The sequence below is a fragment of the Anticarsia gemmatalis genome, chromosome 23, assembly GCF_050436995.1.
Source record: "Anticarsia gemmatalis isolate Benzon Research Colony breed Stoneville strain chromosome 23, ilAntGemm2 primary, whole genome shotgun sequence".
Lineage (NCBI taxonomy): Eukaryota > Metazoa > Arthropoda > Insecta > Lepidoptera > Erebidae > Anticarsia > Anticarsia gemmatalis.
The window spans coordinates 1897055-1916865 of record NC_134767.1 but is presented as its reverse complement, the minus strand read 5'-3'; the positions used below and the strand labels follow the sequence as shown (position 1 = coordinate 1916865).

Genomic DNA, 19811 nt, shown 5'->3' with positions numbered 1-19811 from the left:
TATTCCATGAGGTTGAATCGAGAACGCTAAGCTAAAAAAAATCATATTCTATAGTACTGAAATCCTGAAACGTAACGTAACACGACTATCTCTTTGGCGCAGTGGTTAAGGTCGCCACACCACTACCATGCCGGGAAGTCTCGGGTTCGATTCCCACATGGGACAATTATTTGTGCGATACACAAATAAATGTTTGGGGTCGGGTTGTACTTTGTGTCCGTTATTTGTATGTTTATAAAAGACCCCGCGACAAAAGAGCGAATGTAAAAAATATAGCAGGAGCTGTCTTTTAAACTAAGCCAAGTATCAAAACGAATCCATCTTGCTATACAAACTGAAATCTGAATGAGTCGCACACACACGGCAGTACAGCCCGTATAAGTTGTGAAACAGACTCATTGCAGCGCGCGCCTCGGCCGCAGTGACTTGTGTTATCTTACTATAGTAAAGTGCACGAATATGATCGGAAACACTGCTAATATTATTGTTCATGTACTGTGAGTATTTGATCTTTAAAAACCTAGTTCATTGATTGGTGTTTTAAGATAGACTGATGGTAGACGTTAATTTTGAAGGATAGAGATCGAGACGTGTAATCGATAATTAAGACATACAGGCTGCAATCAAAATGTTTTTGATTAACTACTGAAAAGGTGAACTCATTAGCGTACATCTGAACCAAGAATACTCAGCGTATGACTGAATAACATTATATAGGATGCAAAAAATATAATTGAATCAATTATGGCCCTACTACAACTGGGCACAAATCTACTCCTGTAATAAGAACCCTAGCGATAACACTAGTTTATTTTAATTACTACAAACTATTAGTTGTTAGTTCATAAAAAGAAACATGAATAATAATTTTAATACGAGTATCAAATCTTATATTACAATCGACCAATATGATGTCATTGAATTATCGAGTTAATTAGTTAAATAAAACTATAGCCCCGTAAAAAAATATTAAAGGTATTAAAAATTACGGAGAGAAACCTAGGTTCAGCAACGGGACTGTACGGTACGGAGTAGTAGGTTTAATTCAAAAGTTAATGGGTAATGAAATAATTTTGAAGTAAATACGCATGGTATTTTTTATAGTTAGGAGTTTGGTAACGTGCCTGACATAATATGGTAATTAGCTCGCCCCCTATTAAATGGCACTGAAATTGTTAAAGGTGAAACATGAGTGTATTTCCTACATCTTTGCGCATAACAGATATTATGTATTGTACATAAATGTATGTACATTGTACATATTATGTATGTATACCAATGTTATTGCAATCGAAATGATCTCGAATGCACATTCCGTGGATTGTTTTGGTTCTCCCCACTTCTCAAGGCTACCTCTAACTTTAGCTGTAATCTTATCAAAAGTTGTAAAATTTTTATGGTTAGCCGTAGTTAGTACCCCATAGAACGCTGACTTGATATTGACCGGTAATTTAATCGAGTAATGGCCGAATTTTCCACAATTTCATTACCTTATTTGAGAAATCGTTTTTGACTTTACTTGTAGTTGTGAAGAATTTAAGATTTCAGTAATATGATATTGTGTTTTGTCTATGCCTTTGTTTCACACACAGAATTGCAGTATTTTCCGTCCGTAAGGTTATTAATGATTGTGATTACCCATGTGAGTGTCACACACAAATTAATTTGTGAAAAAGGTTGCCTTATAGTCTGATTCGAAGTTTTTGCCGTATTCATTCCAGAAATCTGATTCAGCACGGAGCCTACATACCTATCTATTAAAAAGTAGTTCATTTACACTTTTGCTTTGAAGACAAAGGCATATCAGACGTAATTATGAATTGATATCGAGTTCTGTGCAATATGACCAAGTGCATACTTTTTCTTTTCTTATTATCTAGCAAAGTCTACATTGTGTCCATAAACCCAAGTGATGTGCATTCTCTTGAGAAGTGGCAGACGTACAATTTTCTCACGATATTTTCGTTCACTGTCGAAGCAAGTAAATGAATTGGGGAAGTGATCGGTGTATTTCGAATTTCAATATTGCGTGGGAGAAGAATTCTAACTATTGGTCATTATTCCTTTTGTGCGGAGTATGTGGCACGCATATTTGACATATTATAGAGAGCTCGAACCTCGGCATAGAGGAACGAAAGTAAACATTAGCTTATAGTCATAACAGTATATTGTTGATAAATCTAGCGCCATGTAGATATAGTTTGTTTTCAATTAACATACATATAGTAAGTACTTTTTATTCAACGGTTCTAGTAGTGTGCATCATTCTCCTAAGTTGTATATCTTACTTGAACCATACCCGATAGAGTTTACTGCCACGGATTTGAACTAGAAAGATAATTTGATTTAGATTTGATATCTCAGTTGACAACTATATGAAATCCACTATGCTGTAGATTGTTTTCTTCCTCAGATAATAGTGATTAACATGTTACGTCAGAGAAGCAATGTACTGCATAGTGGCTATCAATTTGACGTACACTACACTCAACCGAGATATGTGATAAGCCCGCAGGACGTGTGACGCTATAGGCGGTAGATTCGAATCTTTACAACTCTAGTTAACATGCGCCTTATAAAAAAATATAAGTGTAGGTATGTAACTTGAAAGAATATCTTTAGCTTTCTGAAGTAGGTAACTATAAAAACTCACAAACATAGTATGTTCAAAGATCATTAAAACTATGTAGTAACAAAGAACAAACTAACAGTTCAAAGAAAGCAACACGTAATTTTGTTACGCAAGTTAGTACATTTCGCATGAACGGCTGAACTCGCGGTGGAAATAATTGATTTACGAATACAATCATTTAATGTGTATTAACATGTCTAACACAAAGGCAGAAATAATAAAAATCCTGTAAATAGGCTAAATATGGATTGTTTATTTTACGGTCCACGAGACCCAAAATATATGTTTTTTTAACACCCTGTAAGTATATGTTTATGTCCCACTGCTAAGCAAAGCCTCTCCCTTGAAATTCCAGTCCCCTCGGTGTATTGTTGCGTCAAAAATAAATATTAAACAATTTTTTCGAATAAAAATCGTGCCTACAACTTACCAAATACCAATAGATCGTCAACCGTCGAATGATTCACCATTTTTTTTCACCCTGTATTTTGTACCTATATGATTTACGACCCTTGTCGCAAAGGGGGATTGTAAATTGTTCCTACGCACGTGTATATCTAACTGTAGTAGAAAAGCTCCAAAAATACGCCGATTAAGAAGTGAATTTTTATTTCAGAATCGCTGTTAACATTCGAGTAAGTCAGTCATGGTAAGTTTCCCATCATTTTCTAATTGTACTATCGTAATCGTAGAATCTGTTATGTTTCACATTTTGAACAAGCTGCTTTTTGATTTTTTGCTTTCAATAACCTCGCGTTAAATGAACATTTTAAGGACTAAGAAAGACGACTCGCTACGATCATTATGCAATGCATTACCTAGGTATATAATTTCACATAGAATTATTTCGCTAAACGTGGCCCATCTTATATAATACTAACAACCAGAACTTTTCGAAGAACGCCACTGGTTTAAGCATTATATCCGAAGTAATCAATATAATATATTATTATGTTGTTATATTCCAGTCCACAAGGCGAGCTAGGCGACGTGAAAGCGGCATACAAATCAGGCGAGATCAACGATCAAACCGGGCCTATAACTCTGGACAAGATAAAGAGCAAGCTCAAACAGAGCGAGATATTTGACTGGCAAGACCCCACGCTCACTGATAGGGAGAAGAAAGAAATGGGGAAGCTGTTTGATGCTGTTGAGCTTATGGTATGAGATTTCTATAGATTTTTTTACCGTTGATATATTTTAGCGATTATCTAAAGTGAACGTAGATGAGCATGCACGTATACGGGTGTATACGCATGCATACACTAGTAAAGTCTTTAAAAAAAAGTGTCTTATAAATTCAATTAACAATCATAACACGTCTATAGCGATTAAATTAAGAGCTTTTAGGAACAAAACAAGATATTAAAAAGCTTAAAACATGATACCCTAGTTCACGATTACGATACGCGTTCAAAGGATTTGTTAAAAGAAACCTTAGCAGTCTGCTTTAACCAGATTACCCACGCATTTAGCTGATTAATTTATTCTCGTTTAACAAATGACTAAAATGACATAACATAATAAGAAAAGTTTTAAGCTCAATCTCTCAATTCGTTAATTGGGAGTCATGTAACACTCGACTATTGACTTAAAACTTAGAAGGTCTAAACATTGTAGTCTGTGTCGAAGACCGGAGAGGAATTTAACAGTTACATAGTTTTATTTATAAACATTACAGACCACATCCCGCAGCCGTCAGCCGGCGAACGTTCAAACATTGTTCTCATCGCTACGACTAGTCGAGAGAGTAGTCAAAAAACAATTGAAAGAGGGACAAATCTCTGAAACTTTGGCTGCTAAATTCGACTGGGATAAGCTGTACGTATCAATTGATCAACAAAAATCTAAAATAATGGTATATTCGAGAAACAATTTCAATATTTGGCAAATGTTTTGTACTCTTATCCGAAGTTTTCCTAAGATGGAAAATTTGGGTAAAGTTTAAGCGTAGTTCAATTTGAGTAACGTATTGGTACCTTTCGGTACATTCACCAGTATTTTAAGTGTCATCATGTTAGACACAAATATTATCTTAATAAGGATGCGCTTTTATTAGCTCCTGATAATGTGTTATAGCATCTGCGAGTGAATTTGATTTTCTATATACAATTTATGAGGCGTTCAGTAGAAATGGGATATTAATATTCATCATGTAATCATTTTCAGTTTCTAATATTCACAAAAATATGTACATATTTTGTTGTTATCTTCAAATATTTACTGAACCATCGGATTGGTTGTACCGTATCCGTTGCCTCTAAAAACCCTCGTGAGCCAAGATATTATATTAGGATGAAGTATTTTTATATAAAACATTTTTTTTATTTCCAGCAGCCACCGGAGCAGGCGGGACAAACCTTCATACCTACTAGACAAAACGACAAACATGAGAATGTTCAACACTAACAAGAATACTATTGTATAATTAAACAACCGGTTTAAGTCAGACTTTCCTATATTTATAGAACCAGGGTTAAAGCGTAATAATAGGAAATATTTTGTAAGTAAAACAAACTACGGCCGTTTAGATAATACTGAATACTACTAGAATGTAAGTTTTATTGGACATTTTTGGACACCTATCTGGTTAAAGTGGGATTGGGCAGGTCATGTTATTCGTATTGTAGATAGAGGACCAAGTGTCGTCTCACAATGGAGGTCTACGTCGTCGAGATAAGTCAAGAAATTATTGGCCTTATGACTTGGACAGTGGACACCTATCTAGTTGAAGTGGGTTGGGAGGATCATGTTCTTCGTATGCATCCAGATGGGCCTGCAAGTATTGTCAGACAAAGGATGTCTGAAAGTGGCCAACGCGGGAGTCCGGGAATACATTGACGTAACGATTTGTACAGCTATCTGGATTGTTGATAGGAAATGGCAGGAGATACCGAAGAAGGAGTTAGGGGGAGACCTTTCTTCAACAATTGGGATTATAGGTTATGAAAAGAATACTAGAAGTGTCTTAATTTAATGGTGATTTCATAATGATTTTGAACATTAACTGTTCGGATAGGGTTACGATGTGTTACGAATCAGTAATAGATTAATTTATATTTTGACTGACGTCTAAGTACTTTTACTAATAAAATAATTGAATATCAATTCCATGTTTTTTAGTCTTCGTTAATACTTAGCATCCTTACTGGCCGTTTGACTAGAAATTTCCTAAGATTTATTTTCTTATGATTATATTCTTACATATAGATATGTAGTGACATAAACGATAACATTTGTACACCACACACAAAGTTTGAGAGCACGTATCTAGTAAATACACGTGCGTATACGGACACGAGTACGCACGTATACGCAATAACGTGCACTTTATAACTACACTATACATTTAACGATTTTAAACTCTCGGAACTATTACACATAATATTATAATGCAACGGGTCTTAAACGTGATTGAATATTTAAGGTTAGAATACCTTATTTGTTAACCTGACGTTTCTAAGCAGCCACATCAGTCAGCCCGTGACCACGGTCGATGTAATTCGACCGAAACGTCGGGTGAACAAATAAGGTATTCTAACCTTAAATTCCCTATACGTTACTTTGTGAAATTTTCTGTTATTCATAATATTCAACACCATGTTATATAAAAACGTACCTTCTCTTGTTGCGGTTGATGTTCAGCGTTATGTTGTTGGGCGCGTGAGGCGGCCAGAGTCGCCAGCTCCGACATGTTTACATACAACGCTTGTGGCATCTCTGTTGAACAAACACACATGATATTTAACAAACCTCCAAAAATAGTCGATATGGCAGATAAAATATCGAGAAAATAACTAATTCTTGACAAATCCAGAATTGATGTACTTTTTGAGAACCGAACCCGCACTTGGCCAGCGTGGTGCACTCAAGGCCTAACACCTCCCTCAATACGGGAGGAGATCTTTGCCCAAAAGTGGGACAATAATGGGTTTTTTTAAGGCATTTGAACGGGCTCTAAATTGCCAATATTTTACCCAGCTGTTATGAGAAGGTTTGACCCAGGTAGAAGGAATCTTTTTAATGAAGACAAAATTGCGAGATTTTCTGATTACATATTATATGGTTTTAAGCAAATTGTTTCTCAACCAAGTAATAGTATATATGACAATACAAAACACGTGCGTGGGTCAGGCACTTTGCATATTTTTCTTAGACCTAGCCTTATCGCCGATAGTTATATTTGTTGTAGTTGATAGGAGTGACAGAAGAAGATTTACCTTTAGTAAGATGTGGCGGCAAAGACGAAGGCTTGGTCGGCTTGAACTCTTGCTGGCACGTGTTCGCGTTACCCGACTTGCTCGGTACTGATGGACGCTCCAGGGATGAGCATCGCTACAACAAACATTATTTAAGCTTAACATTTATTTGCTTAAAGGGAATAATATAGCATGGCCCACAAAACATGCTAATTTGGTTTCCAGTGTAAGTTATTTATCCCATTGTTTTAAATAACAAGAAAAGTTCTACAGTTTGAGGAAAAGTTTGATCACTAACCTACACCTACCATATCACCAAGAAAAAGATTGTTTATAACGCCTATTTTCATGAATATAGCAACAAATCACATATAATACACTTACACTTTGCATAAAACTATATAAATTTATACCCGGTTTCTGAGGCACATTTAGCCATAGTTTATTTATTCAAACTGTCATGTTTATACAAACTTAAGCGCTATTTAATAGATAAACTACCACTAAATTTTAATATTATATTTATATGAGCTTAAACGCTATTGAATAGATAAACTACCGCTCAATGTATATACCTCATAAACCGGGAGTTAATAAGTCTTTGACACAGGTAAATATTTTAAACAGTAAAACAGTGTATTTATAAAGTTTGTTACTCACAGTCGGCAGCGGAGGTCTGGCGTAGATGCCACTCTCCCGCGGCTGCGACACCTCGTGCTCGGAGTGCGTGAACGTGTGCACGCTGAGCGCGGGCCGCGGGTGACCGCGCTCGTATGCTGTAACAAAATATTTATATTTAAAACTGTTTGGAAATAAATCTGATAATAAGTAAGTACAGCAGATGAAGGATCAATTGGATGAGCAAAACAGGCAATAGACCCTTGCCCAGCAGTAGAACGACAGATTTTAATTTTCTTGAAGTTAGTGATGGAAATATCAAAGAGTTTAAAGCTACTTAGCGACCATACTAGTCACTCACAGAAACTTTAAGATGACGATTCCGACGAGAGAAGAATGGAGTCAAGGTCTCTACACACAAACAAAATCGAGACAGATATGGTACACCGATGGCTCCAAAATGCAGAACGGCACAGGAGCAGGCGTCCACTCGGAGGACTGCAGCATAAGTACTAGACTAGGCAGATATGCTTCAGTCTTCCAAGCAGAAGTACACGCAATCATCGAATGCACCCAAGAGATTATAAAACGAGATACAAAAAATCGCGACATTTATATACTCAGCGACAGTCAAGCAGCTATTAAAGCTCTCTGCTGTTTTAAGGTCAATTCGGGACTTGTACTGAATTGCATAAAGAACCTGAACAAGGTAGGCCGAACCAACAAAGTTAGGCTAGTTTGGGTACCAGGCCACGCTGGCATAGATGGGAATGAGAAAGCTGATGAACTTGCACGGAAAGGATCAGAATCACTCCCAATAGGTCCAGAACCAATAATTGGACTGCCTGATGCGACAGTCAAACTGGCCATAACCAACTTCACCAGGGACCAGCATCTGAAAGAATGGAAAGCCATATCTGGACTAACCCATTCGAAAATGTTCATAAACAACGTCAACAAAAGCTGGAGTAATAACCTAAAAAACCTCAGCAAAGACAGCATCAAGAAAATACTAGGTGCTTTCACAGGTCACTACGGCACGAACTACATGCTAAATAAGATAGGAGCCGTAGATGACCCTAATTGCAGGCACTGCAATGAAGAAGCAGAAACTATGAAACACATACTGTGCGAGTGTGATGCTTTAGGAAGAAAAAGAATGGATCTTCTAGGATGCGGCTACCCGAAACCAGAAGACTACAGGCTGCTTCCGGTGGGGTGCATAGCAAAACTGATAAGTTTTGCCCTGCCCCCCAACGTCTAAAAGTAGCAAGGAGGGGGTGACGCAAAGGATCAGGAATGGTCGAAGTGTCAGCCAGGCATTAACTGGCACCCCCACCCCCAAAGATAAGATAAGATACTTAGCGACCATTACAGAGATTAACTTAGATTCATGCTGTGTTAATATTGACTACAGCCGGGACGGAAATTTAACAGAACTGAGCCAATATTAGACGATCCATCCATTGAATGACCGCGCCAAAAGATGCTGCCATTTTTTGCGATTCTGGCAAGCACAAATAGCTATCAGTCCCTATTGAGTATTTGTAGGAATTTTGAAAAGTATAACAAAACATACCAGCAGAAATAGTGTGTGGTCTTCCACCCATGATAGCAGAGGCTGCCCTCTCGAATTGCGCTGTGTCTTTCAAATCTGGCCAAGTGGCTGATGCTGGAACAAAATACAACATAATATGAACAACAAACTAAACATTACATATAAAAAATCTATTCGATTTTCCTATTCTTACCCTTTTCCTGTTCGGAAATTTGTTTAACCGTTTAAGCTATAAAATTTTAGCGAAATTGTTAACGGGCTTCAGAAACTGAGGGTTTTCTCCATAAGTGTTTCTCTTTTCTAGTAGAGAAACCATTAGCTATTTTTATGGAGTTAAAAAAATGCATGTATACTTTCTATAAATTATGACTTCTGCCACCATGTTCCCCAAACAATATTTTTACTCCAAGTGAATTCTCTAGTTCGGTCAGTAAGTGAGTGAGTCAGTGAGCCAATCGGTCAGTAAGTCGGTAAGCCAATTTAGTCAGTCAGTCAGTCATTATTTTCTCTTAACTACATAACATTATTATAAGGGTGTTGTCATACCTGCGTTACTGATGACGTCATGTTCATCACCATCGTGTTCGTCTTCGATGTTACTCTTCGCTTGAGTTATACATTCGCTGCTTACGCTCTGATTGTCGGAACCCTGGAATACATACACAAAACAATGTTATAATACCTACCTAATAATCTATTTTTTAAAGTATTACCGAAGAGACACATTCTTATACTACATGATCTAATTTGCGAGGTATATATTATTGTGAATATACTTATTCACAAAAATATACTCAACCAACTAACTACTACTTAACTAACCCAATATTTTTTTAGAAATAAATTAGAAATGCTGACATATATACAAAATAGATGCTGTCTATTTAAGCTGTACGCATAAGATATTATATACAGCTTAAATAGACAACATAGTTTAACGTTACATCTTTTTTGACTGTCACGTCTTACTTATTGTTATACTCTTTTCCCTCTTCAGATCTTAATATCACACATCACCTCATTATAAAAAAATACAAAATAGTACAAAAAAAATAAATTAATAGGTACTACAAAGAAGCAAAAAAATAAAATTACCGCCGGTTTTACCACCTCTAAAAAATAATTAGTTAACTTATAAAATTCTTTCGATTTTTTTTAATAGGTAGAGTTATTCCTAGTATTCACATATTTATTTCGAAATTTATTTAATTTTTAAACGCTTTTAGCACTTTATCTACTAGTTAGTCTATCTATAAGTGGTAAAACCGTCAGTTAGCAAAATAAAACATAACTTTACATTGTCAACGTAGAGCGAGCGTCGTAGGAGCGCGTCCTGGGAACGGAACCCGGAGTCAGCGCTGCACACACTAGCCAGCCGGAATGTGGACTAGCGGAGCGGAAAATAATAATGTCAAGCGAAAAATATAAGCAGAAATCATACAAAAATAAGCAAAATAATTATTTTTAAAAATGATCACGTAAAAGTTGCAAAATAAACCAAAAGAATTATCTTATAAAGCTTAAATAAGGCCAAAAGGAACATACGAATTTATGAACTTGGTTTTGAATGACAAAAATTTAACTAATAAGAATAATATAATACAAACCCTAAATGGGTCCTATACACGATTGATATTTGAAGATTTATGATATTATTATCTTATTTATTACACGTCGTTTGACCGAGTTACACTGGTGGTGGACTTACCGAAACCTCCGGAAGCATAAGGTACCGTAAACCTTCAAATATCAAATACTATTTACGACTTCAAAAACTAACACACAGAAATCTGATAAAATAAAAAACTTTGGTGACGTTTCTAAAACAATCTACTGCAATATGCATCTACATACTTATATCTATGCTTTTAGTAATATGACAAAGCATTGTATTGTACCTGTGAAAGACAGTGTTGTGACTCGCTGGTGGGCGCCGGAATGGTACCGGCGGATGATGCGTTCGATATCGGAGTTGAACAGCTCACTGTCGAGCCTGATACACCTGCAAATTATACTTCTTAGTTATGAAGGCGCCTAAACCATAAATACACAAACCAAAGGAAGATAGATAAGCAAACTTTACATATGTAACGGTCTAGTTTATATTATTTATATTAGACTACCACCGGTGGGGACACGGTAGTATCTACTTAAACACCAAAATAGAATATTAAAAGGCAGCTATGATAATTTAGTAAATGAATGACTTTACAATAGAAAAGTTTGTATGACAGAAAACTCTTTTGAACAGTTCTTTAAGGCATACTTATTTCCCAAACCACTCCGGGCATTGCAGTAGGGCTTGCCCAGTAAAAGGACTGCATTTAATTTTTTAAGTTGGAAGATATTAAATGAGTGCTGTGTACCGTGTTGATGGTCGGAGCACTGGCTGTTGAGCGAGGATATAGACGTGAGGGAAGACTTGCGGCTGCCGAGGCGGGACGACGCCGACGGCGAGTGCGGCGCCGAGCCGCTCTCCGCCCACCCGCTGTAGCACGACTTTACATCGCAAATCACCTGGAAAGACAAGTTATATTTATTACCTCTATCTTTTACCTTCCTGGGGGGGAGTAGGGGATTTCCAAAAAATCCACCCCTCCTTTTGTGTCAATCAGTCACTCAGTCACGGAAGAGTTTTATATATTTAAGAAACAATATTGATTGATATGTTCATATGACTTCTTGCAAATTATCTAAATTACAAGATAACTTTGCAGTATGGTGGGATAGTTGCCAATTCAATTCAATTTTTGAATTGTGGCAAAGCCTGTTTTAAAACTTGAAGCGATAAATGCTTGATTGACATTGAAACGAAACAGCACAATTTTACAAAGTCTGCAATCATCTTGGGATATGAACTTTACTTTTTCGCATCAACCTAGTGTCAAAATTATTAAAGATGCCAAACGGTCAAGGCTCAACGGGTGTTATGGCAATCTGCCTGTAGTTAAATAAAATGATACATTATCCTCAATGAAAAATTAAATATTCTGAATTGCTGTTGTTGTTTGTCGTATGATGTCAACCTAGTGACAAAGTTGTTCTAGCCGCCCGAGAGGCCTTTGACATGGCTTAACGACTGTTATTTTAGTAGACAACAGCTCGAACAATATCCTCATTCAAAATAAAACACTAACATTAAAAATATTTTATGAGCAAAGTATAAAGTTACCTGTAAACTAGCTGCAGGCAATGTCCTGGGCTCGGCTGTGTGTCTGATCAGTTGCTCACTGCCTTCTTGTAAGTGGCCCACTTCGGCTAGCATCGCCACTTCAGACTCCTGAAACATTACAAGTCTCGCTTAGAAACAACATCAGAACATGAACCATCGTAGAAGTGTTTATGAAAATTAAAAAAGAAGAAAGACGAGACGAAAGCCTGCAGTGCATTGGCGAATAGAAGAATACCGAGAAGAGAAGTAAATCAAAGAAAAAAAAGGATCAGCACAGTTGACTCCACGACATGTAGAACTAAGAAATAGGAAGGGAAAGAGAGAGAAGAAAGGAGTGTTTGATGCAGAGACAAGAGAGAAGAATATGACAGTATTCCGTTAGTTCTACGAGTATAGAGTAGCCTGTTAGAAAACTTTAATCTCGGGAATCACTAATTACAAATATTTTCGTGTGAAATAATCTTTTTATATAGTCTATATAACATGACACTAGGACAACTGAGAAACGCAATAAATAATGTCATAAAGCGGGAAAACTAACACGCGAAGTTCCTGGCGAAACTATACTATCTAGCCGCAACGATTTAATTAATCATCTCCATTAACTTGCATCAAACGTAGTCGAACATTTCAGTCAAAGAGTCATGAATGCAATCAGGTCAAACTTCAGATGCACAAACATAATTAACTCGAGACTTCACGTTCCTAGGACTTAGCAATGCAAATGACATGTTTTTACGACATTACAGAAAGCTTTGCTGGAGACTGTTTAAATTATTACTGAAGTTTGTCTTTACTGAGTTTGCTTTAGAGACATTATTCTGATGCATTTTTTAAATAGTATTCTTTCTAATGGATTAAAATTACGTTGTCTAATTATAGATATGGGATTTGGCTTGACTTAGCAATAGCTAGCTTTTTTGTTGAAATATTCAATTATTATTGGTCAAAAACTTTATTCATAGCTAACTTTTGCAAAGTTGTGGTGGATGCATTTGCTAATCGAAAAAACTGGCTAACAAATTACTACTACACCTCTAATTGTACCACCATTACATATTTTGCAAAAAAGTGACTGTATCCTATAAGCATTTTATTTGTTTTTGTCAGATTATTCGTGTTACTTAAACGGTCTCTTTGAAGAGCTCTTGTATACGTACCACTACTGGGTTGAGCAGTGACACGAAGTGACAGAAGCGGCTTCGCTCTTCAATGAGTGCCGCCTTCACTGCTTTCTCTTCCATTTCCTCGAGCTGCTGCTTGCGCTCTTGTATGTCCTGGACAAATAGACACATGGTCAATAACGCCAGATCAAAACCAAACCTTAATAATATTTGCCCAAGAGAAAAAGTCCTAAAAAAAGAACAAATGGATTAACATGATTGAATATGCTTTAAAACATAATATAATATGCATCTATGCAAAATATCATGATGCACTATAGCATCATACAAAGAATCTTCATCATCATACATAGAATGAGATCCTAGTAGATTCTGTAGTATAGTAAACAGTATTATGGGCTGGTCACTTTGACTTAAAACTAAAGAAGATTAAAGAAGAGGCCGAAATAAGTTGGTAGCAGATTAACTTGGACCAATAGAATTGATTCACTGATCAATTAGAACTGAAAATTACAATAGACTGGATGATGCTAATCAAGACTGACATCATTTGACAGGATTTAGACAAAGACGTGATTCTGTTGGCAATTTGACAGCATCATACCTGCATGCAGACTTCATTCCTCCTCTTCGCATCGGGCGGCGCTCGCCTCGCCTTCCTAGCATGTCGCTGTGCTTCGGTGACTCTTCGACGAAGTTCGGCGCGGGCTCGCTTGCACTCCCGAGCGTGTTCGCGGCTGAGCGCGCCGGTAGCGCATGAACCACGGCGCCATTCGTCCGCGCGTTCAGATAGAGGAGTTATTAGTGTGTCCATTAGTGCACTGGAATTAAATATAATTATATCGATATTATTAATGCGTGCTTAATATCTGCATGTCAGCCACATTATGACAAAATCTATACTGTTATTATAAAGCTGAGGAGTTTGTTTGTTTGTTTGAACGCGCTAATCTCAAGAACTAACGGACCGATTTGAAAAAATCTTTCAGTGTTAAATAGCCCATTTATCGAGAAAGGCTATAGGCTATATATCATCACGCTACAACCCATAGAAGCAGAGTACCAGTTAAAAATGTTACAAAAACGGGGAAAATTATGACCCATTCTCTCTTATGTGACGCAAGCGAAGCTGCGCGGGTCGGCTAGTATGTGATAGAAACTAATTTATTTTGTAAACCACCTCTTGTACCATATTTTCTGCAAATAAATATAATTCGAATGCTATGATATCGCTTCTTTTAAGAGGTAAAGACTTGATGGTTTCTGCAGGATTCTGTATTTTATCATCAAAGAAAATACCAACCATTAAAACTTAATTAAAATATGGCCTAACCGTTTCTTTAATCAAATACGGAAATTACAAAAACTAGGTTGCTAATTTAGAGGTTTCTAGAGAATTGAACGCCTCGCCCCTAATATTTAAGTCAGTATTTTTATGTTGGTAAATCCCAGCGATATAAGATTGACTGGTGTAATGTTTTATTAATAAAAAAAATATTATTACGGGTTATTTTTAAGGAAAATTATCTAAGAAATTAGCTTTGCCGATAACCGTAATTTCCCAAGTGGGACGGGAAAGTGTATACATAGTTTATTGTATAAGAATAAATCATTGGTATTTAGCTATTAATGCCAAGGACTGGAACAATATGAAGCAACATGGCCGGATGTTTGTTTTTCTATAAATAAATCTCTGTAACACCGCAAAGGGAATACATATTATTATGCATCGGTTTAAGAAAATAACGAAAAACAATACACCTTTAACTCCCATTTACTATGAAATAACCGAAATATTCTTGACAGAAAAACTTCACTGCTCCGGAATTCAAACTTTCGATGCTATAAGGGAACATGATTAGACCAGTAGCACAATTCTCTATTTTTTAATTATCCAGTATCGAGAAAAAAAATGCACTGAAAATAGTCGCTAGGACGCCTCCTAGAGGCGCTAATCATATTTACATACAGTCGATAGCTTAGCTGTCTTCAATAGTCGATAGTTGTAGATAATTGCCTCTCAGTTATCTGATTCATTCGCGTGTGATATAATCGCAAAATGCATATCCTAGCTGTTGTTGTCAGTATGTAATACTACAGCAGTACAGCTACAGTTTACCGACCTGCGAGCTATTATTACACATAAGTTGAACTTGCAATTATTCAGCTTGTTCTTAATACCGGTGCAACGAGTATTTAGTTGACTCAACCAGTTGATGTTTACGTTTTTCCCCTATACAAAGGGATTTTGAGAAATAATTGAATTATGATTAATATTTTAATTAAATTGATACGTCATTTCGATAAGGGCATATGACTTGTCTTTGTAATTTGAGTTGTGCCTTTTTTGAAATTGTACACTCAGATGTTCGGAAAACAATTAGGGACCCTTCTTCGTAGCTTGGCTTCTAAAAGTAGGTATTATGTGAATATACAAAATCTGTGGGTTCTATATTTTGTTCGCAAACCATCAACTTAATTTCAACTAAATAAATAGAAATTACCAACTTCCACAGGTCTGACTGATCAAAAATTTTACGTACTACAGATTTCACCACTTCTGGGTATCTACCACATAACTTTCTAGGTGGAATGTTGACGATTGTTTTCATACATTTAGCAGATAGGTTATCTGTCACTAACTCACTACTAATCTAAATTGTAAATGTATTTAGTAAGAAAACATATTGAATTAAGTGCACTGTTTTTTCCCTAGTACAGATGGTTTTCAAGAAACAAATCATCACTAACATGCAAATGAGAATGACCTGTTCAATTAACAATTAGTTACCTTCAGTCTTGAATAAAGTTGTTTAAATTAAAAACGATTCATAAGAAAACTATTTGTTTATTGTGAATGAGTCACAAATTACATAATTATAATAGAATACGGGAATTAGCGCAAACACGCATTTTACTGCTGATTTCCTGACGTTTCGGCGCTCGTATCTCAGATGAAAACTATTTGAAAGCCAACATAGTGGCTTTCAAATAGTTTATACTTACATAGATTTTTTGGTAAGATTATAGTGATTAACACTTTACGGCAATGCAGCAATGTAATGTACCGAATAGTAACCATCAACGTGCACTAGTTGTCAACTGAGATTCGTGATATACATACTGGTCGTGGGTGCAGGCTATGTTTAAAAGTTATGAATCACAAAATACATCGGTCTAAGTATACAAGGTCCATAGTCCGATTCCCGGTTTGAGTAATAATTTACGTCAGAATTAAGGTAAATGATTGCGTTAATCCCCGGATAATATTAACAGGTATTTTTATCCGGTGTTCAATTCCAGCAAGCGTGGACATTGAGAATGTTTATTTAAACAGTGGATTTGTCCACCGGCGGTGAACATCGAGAGTAGTAATATGAAACTCGTGTCTTAGTCCACCCGGGGTGGCCAGCGGGAATTATTTAAAATTAATTCTCACTGTCCCCCAGGGGTGGACATCGAGAATTTTTTAAAAGATTTGTGTCTCTGTCCACCCGGGGTGGACAAGCAGGGGGTGGACACCGGGAATACCTTTTTATAACATTGTATTCCAGTCTTTAATGCAGGAATGTGCCAGGAAGTGCGCAATTGGAATTAAAATTGTCCCAAGTTACGAACGTGATGATGTTCATTTCAAAGTCCAAAATCATAAAAAACTACGATAGTAAGTATCGTAGTTTTGCGTTCACGGATCAAGCAAAAAACTGACTTTTGACTGTTACAGAAAAAACCCCACATTTTTTTAAGGAAATGTATGTAAATTATGTTGCGAATTAATATCTTATTGCTCATAGACCCAAAAACAACATCAAAATCAATCAACGTTTTTCTTTAGAAGTATAGAATAATAACCTACAACCTCAATCTTAGACCAAACAAATCATCAAATTCGGTCAAGCTGTTTCTGAGATGATCGACCACAAAATTGTAACACCTGATTTTTATATACCTGTTAGAAGATTTTTACACACAAACAGTACGTATAACAGCATTAAAACATATATTTAATGATCAAGGAAAACTAACAGTAACAATAACAATAATCAATGTAATAAGGACGTAAGTGATCTAGACATAAAAGATCCCCTGTTTAGATTACTCATAAACGTATCACATCTTATTTAAATAGCAATAATGATAGTGTGACTAAATATGTGGTTAGTAATACTAACTACCTTTGTCGGTTTTCCTTTATTGATTTTTTACGTCACTTTATGTACTCATTGATTTAATATGGATGTATAGGTACATTTGATGAGACAAGAGCAAGATCGTAAAAACTGACGAATAGATGAAATACAATTAATAAGTTACTTGGCATCGCTTTAAAATATATTTTTTGGCCATAGTGCCAAAGTAAGGAAAACTAATACTATAAAAGTAATACCTATATATTCATTTTGTCGAATGTTAGTCTAGCCATACGAAGTTTACTTCATATTTTGTTTTAAGATTCTGGTCGATACATCGGGAAACAAATTAGGTATAACTTTTCAAATTTTTATCGCATTTAAGATACGTTTAGCAATTCAGAGCTAAAGCAACTAGAAACGATCTCAAACACCACATATCTTTTCTATAACCCCTAAGGAAAAAGCTCAATAAATTCATCATATCTCCCTACTCATCAATAATCGTCCTACGACGTGACTTGACGTCAATAGTGTTGATCTCACCTTATGAAAGTCTTCATCCTTGTCTCTATGGCGCGGTGACGTAGACAGACGCGCGTCAGAGCCGTACCTATCTCCTTCGTAGCACCTGTAACAAAGAAACCATGGTTTAATACCTTACTATTACCATATAGGTGATATCTTGTAAAAAAAATCCGTTGCCTAGTAACAACCAGTGGTCCTGTATGACAAGATGTATGGATCAGAATGAATTAAGGGAAGTTTGTAAGGATCGTGCCAAGAGGCGTTTTCTGGTCTCTGACTCCGCTATGGTAAGAAGCGTGGTTTTATGTATGTAATGGACAAAACTAGAGTGAAAGCCACATGCCTGCCATGTCACAGGCATATTGGTGTTAGCACGCCTCACAGAATTATATCCGCGACCCCCCCCCCCCACCCCCTATTGCTTGAGACCCTAAATATTATTCATCTTTGCAATGGCAAAGATGAATAATATTTAGTGTGAGACACGAATGATGTGGTCTACCTAACGCATTTCATAGTTAATTTCCACTTAATCATAATAAAATATAGGTACTACTAAATTCTAATGAGATCATTATACCGCCAAATAAATGGGAAAACTATATTCATCAGTAATTCTGATTACAAGTTGTAAACAATTACAAATTAGTTACTGTAGGCACATCTGATTTTCGAAAATTATTAACCCTTTGACCGCCACGGTCGGCTATACTCGACAAATAAGAACGTGCTCACGACGCTATATTTTTGTCAACATTTGCCGACAAAAGCGTCGTGAACGCTTTCTGATTTGTCGAGTATAGCCGACCGTGGCGGTCAAAGGGTTAAGGAAAATATCAAAATACTTTAACTTGGATCTCATTCAAAAGATTGTTGTGAATTCCCAAAATATAACTTTATAAAGCCTTTATTACGCAAAATATTTTATGAGGAAAATAATATAAAAATAAATGATACCTGTATGTAACTATAGGGTCTAAATTAAATAGTTATGATCAGTAAAACCCATTAGATGGGAAAAATCACATATTTTACAATAATTATGATAACCTAAGAATTCAAGAGTATAAAGTTTTTTTAATACATAAAAACTAACGAGGATAATTTTTAAGGAAAGTGTTGTCTCTAGTTAAAAAAAAATAATATTACATAATCATTTATAAAACAAAGCATGCAATAAAAAAATATTTTGTTTATTCACATACATACTGAATGTGAATAAATGGCTTTGTAAAGGACATAGCAAGTGGCGTTCTTTGGCTTCTGCCTAATCTTATAGGAAAAAGGCATTGATGAGGCATTTTTAGATAAAGGAACACAATCTTTTTATATGTATATGTATAAAAATGACTCGACAAATGTGTAAGCGCAAAAATCTAGAACGGCTCAACTAATTCGACTAATTGTTTTTGTAAAATTGTATTTTAGACTCGGTAAAGGTTTTTAATATAAAGGTTTTTTTTTATAATCCATGAGCTACTAACGAATATAAAATAATATATATCTTTTTTTGCTATTTTACTGAAGATTTCAGTCAAACATATTTTATTTTATTTTTTCACATTTTAAATAGCTTTGTAGGTTTCATCTTCCTTAGATAGGTACGAATCAATAACAATCGCGAACTTGGGAATTCCAAAATCACGTTATTACCTAATGTAGAAATACATTTTTATGATTTAAAAGCATCCTGTTGTCTATATTATTAATCGTTTGGTAATTCCAAAACATATGACTACAGTAGACTCGTTAGCAATATATTTTTTTCTAGGTATTTTCGTGTCATCTTTCTATGCAGTCATAATGTGACGCCTGACTCTGCAGATAAAAATCCTACTTATATTATAAAT

The 19811-nt window shown here is 35.8% G+C and overlaps 2 protein-coding genes across 7 annotated transcripts in view; one reads left to right on the top strand and one right to left on the bottom strand.

Moving 5' to 3' along the window:
* The window catches only part of mim (missing-in-metastasis), a 206923-nt gene that overhangs the window by 27460 nt on the left and 159652 nt on the right, over positions 1-19811 (bottom strand). For 4 of the 5 annotated variants that reach the window (XM_076129824.1, XM_076129825.1, XM_076129826.1 and 1 more), the window contains exons 4-15: positions 17980-18064; positions 13908-14124; positions 13340-13456; positions 12180-12287; positions 11374-11524; positions 10906-11009; positions 10305-10394; positions 9554-9656; positions 9029-9121; positions 7492-7607; positions 6853-6967; positions 6252-6352 (exon numbers count right to left, since the gene is read on the bottom strand). In XM_076129824.1, the coding sequence (XP_075985939.1) occupies positions 6252-6352; positions 6853-6967; positions 7492-7607; positions 9029-9121; positions 9554-9656; positions 10305-10394; positions 10906-11009; positions 11374-11524; positions 12180-12287; positions 13340-13456; positions 13908-14124; positions 17980-18064 (1400 nt within the window). The remainder of the gene's footprint in view (positions 1-6251; positions 6353-6852; positions 6968-7491; positions 7608-9028; positions 9122-9553; positions 9657-10304; positions 10395-10905; positions 11010-11373; positions 11525-12179; positions 12288-13339; positions 13457-13907; positions 14125-17979; positions 18065-19811) is intronic. The other variant, XM_076129827.1, reaches the window with a different exon arrangement.
* LOC142983038 (uncharacterized) lies at positions 364-5740 on the top strand. 2 transcript variants are annotated; one of them, XM_076129831.1, is made up of 5 exons: positions 364-497; positions 3249-3281; positions 3601-3793; positions 4314-4453; positions 4970-5740. In XM_076129831.1, the coding sequence occupies exons 1-5, from the start codon at positions 460-462 to the stop codon at positions 5058-5060; spliced, it is 495 nt and encodes a 164-aa protein (XP_075985946.1). In that variant the 5' UTR covers positions 364-459; the 3' UTR covers positions 5061-5740. The 2 variants fall into 2 exon arrangements, with proteins under 2 accessions (XP_075985946.1, XP_075985945.1); XM_076129830.1 differs by having other exon boundaries at positions 4967-5740.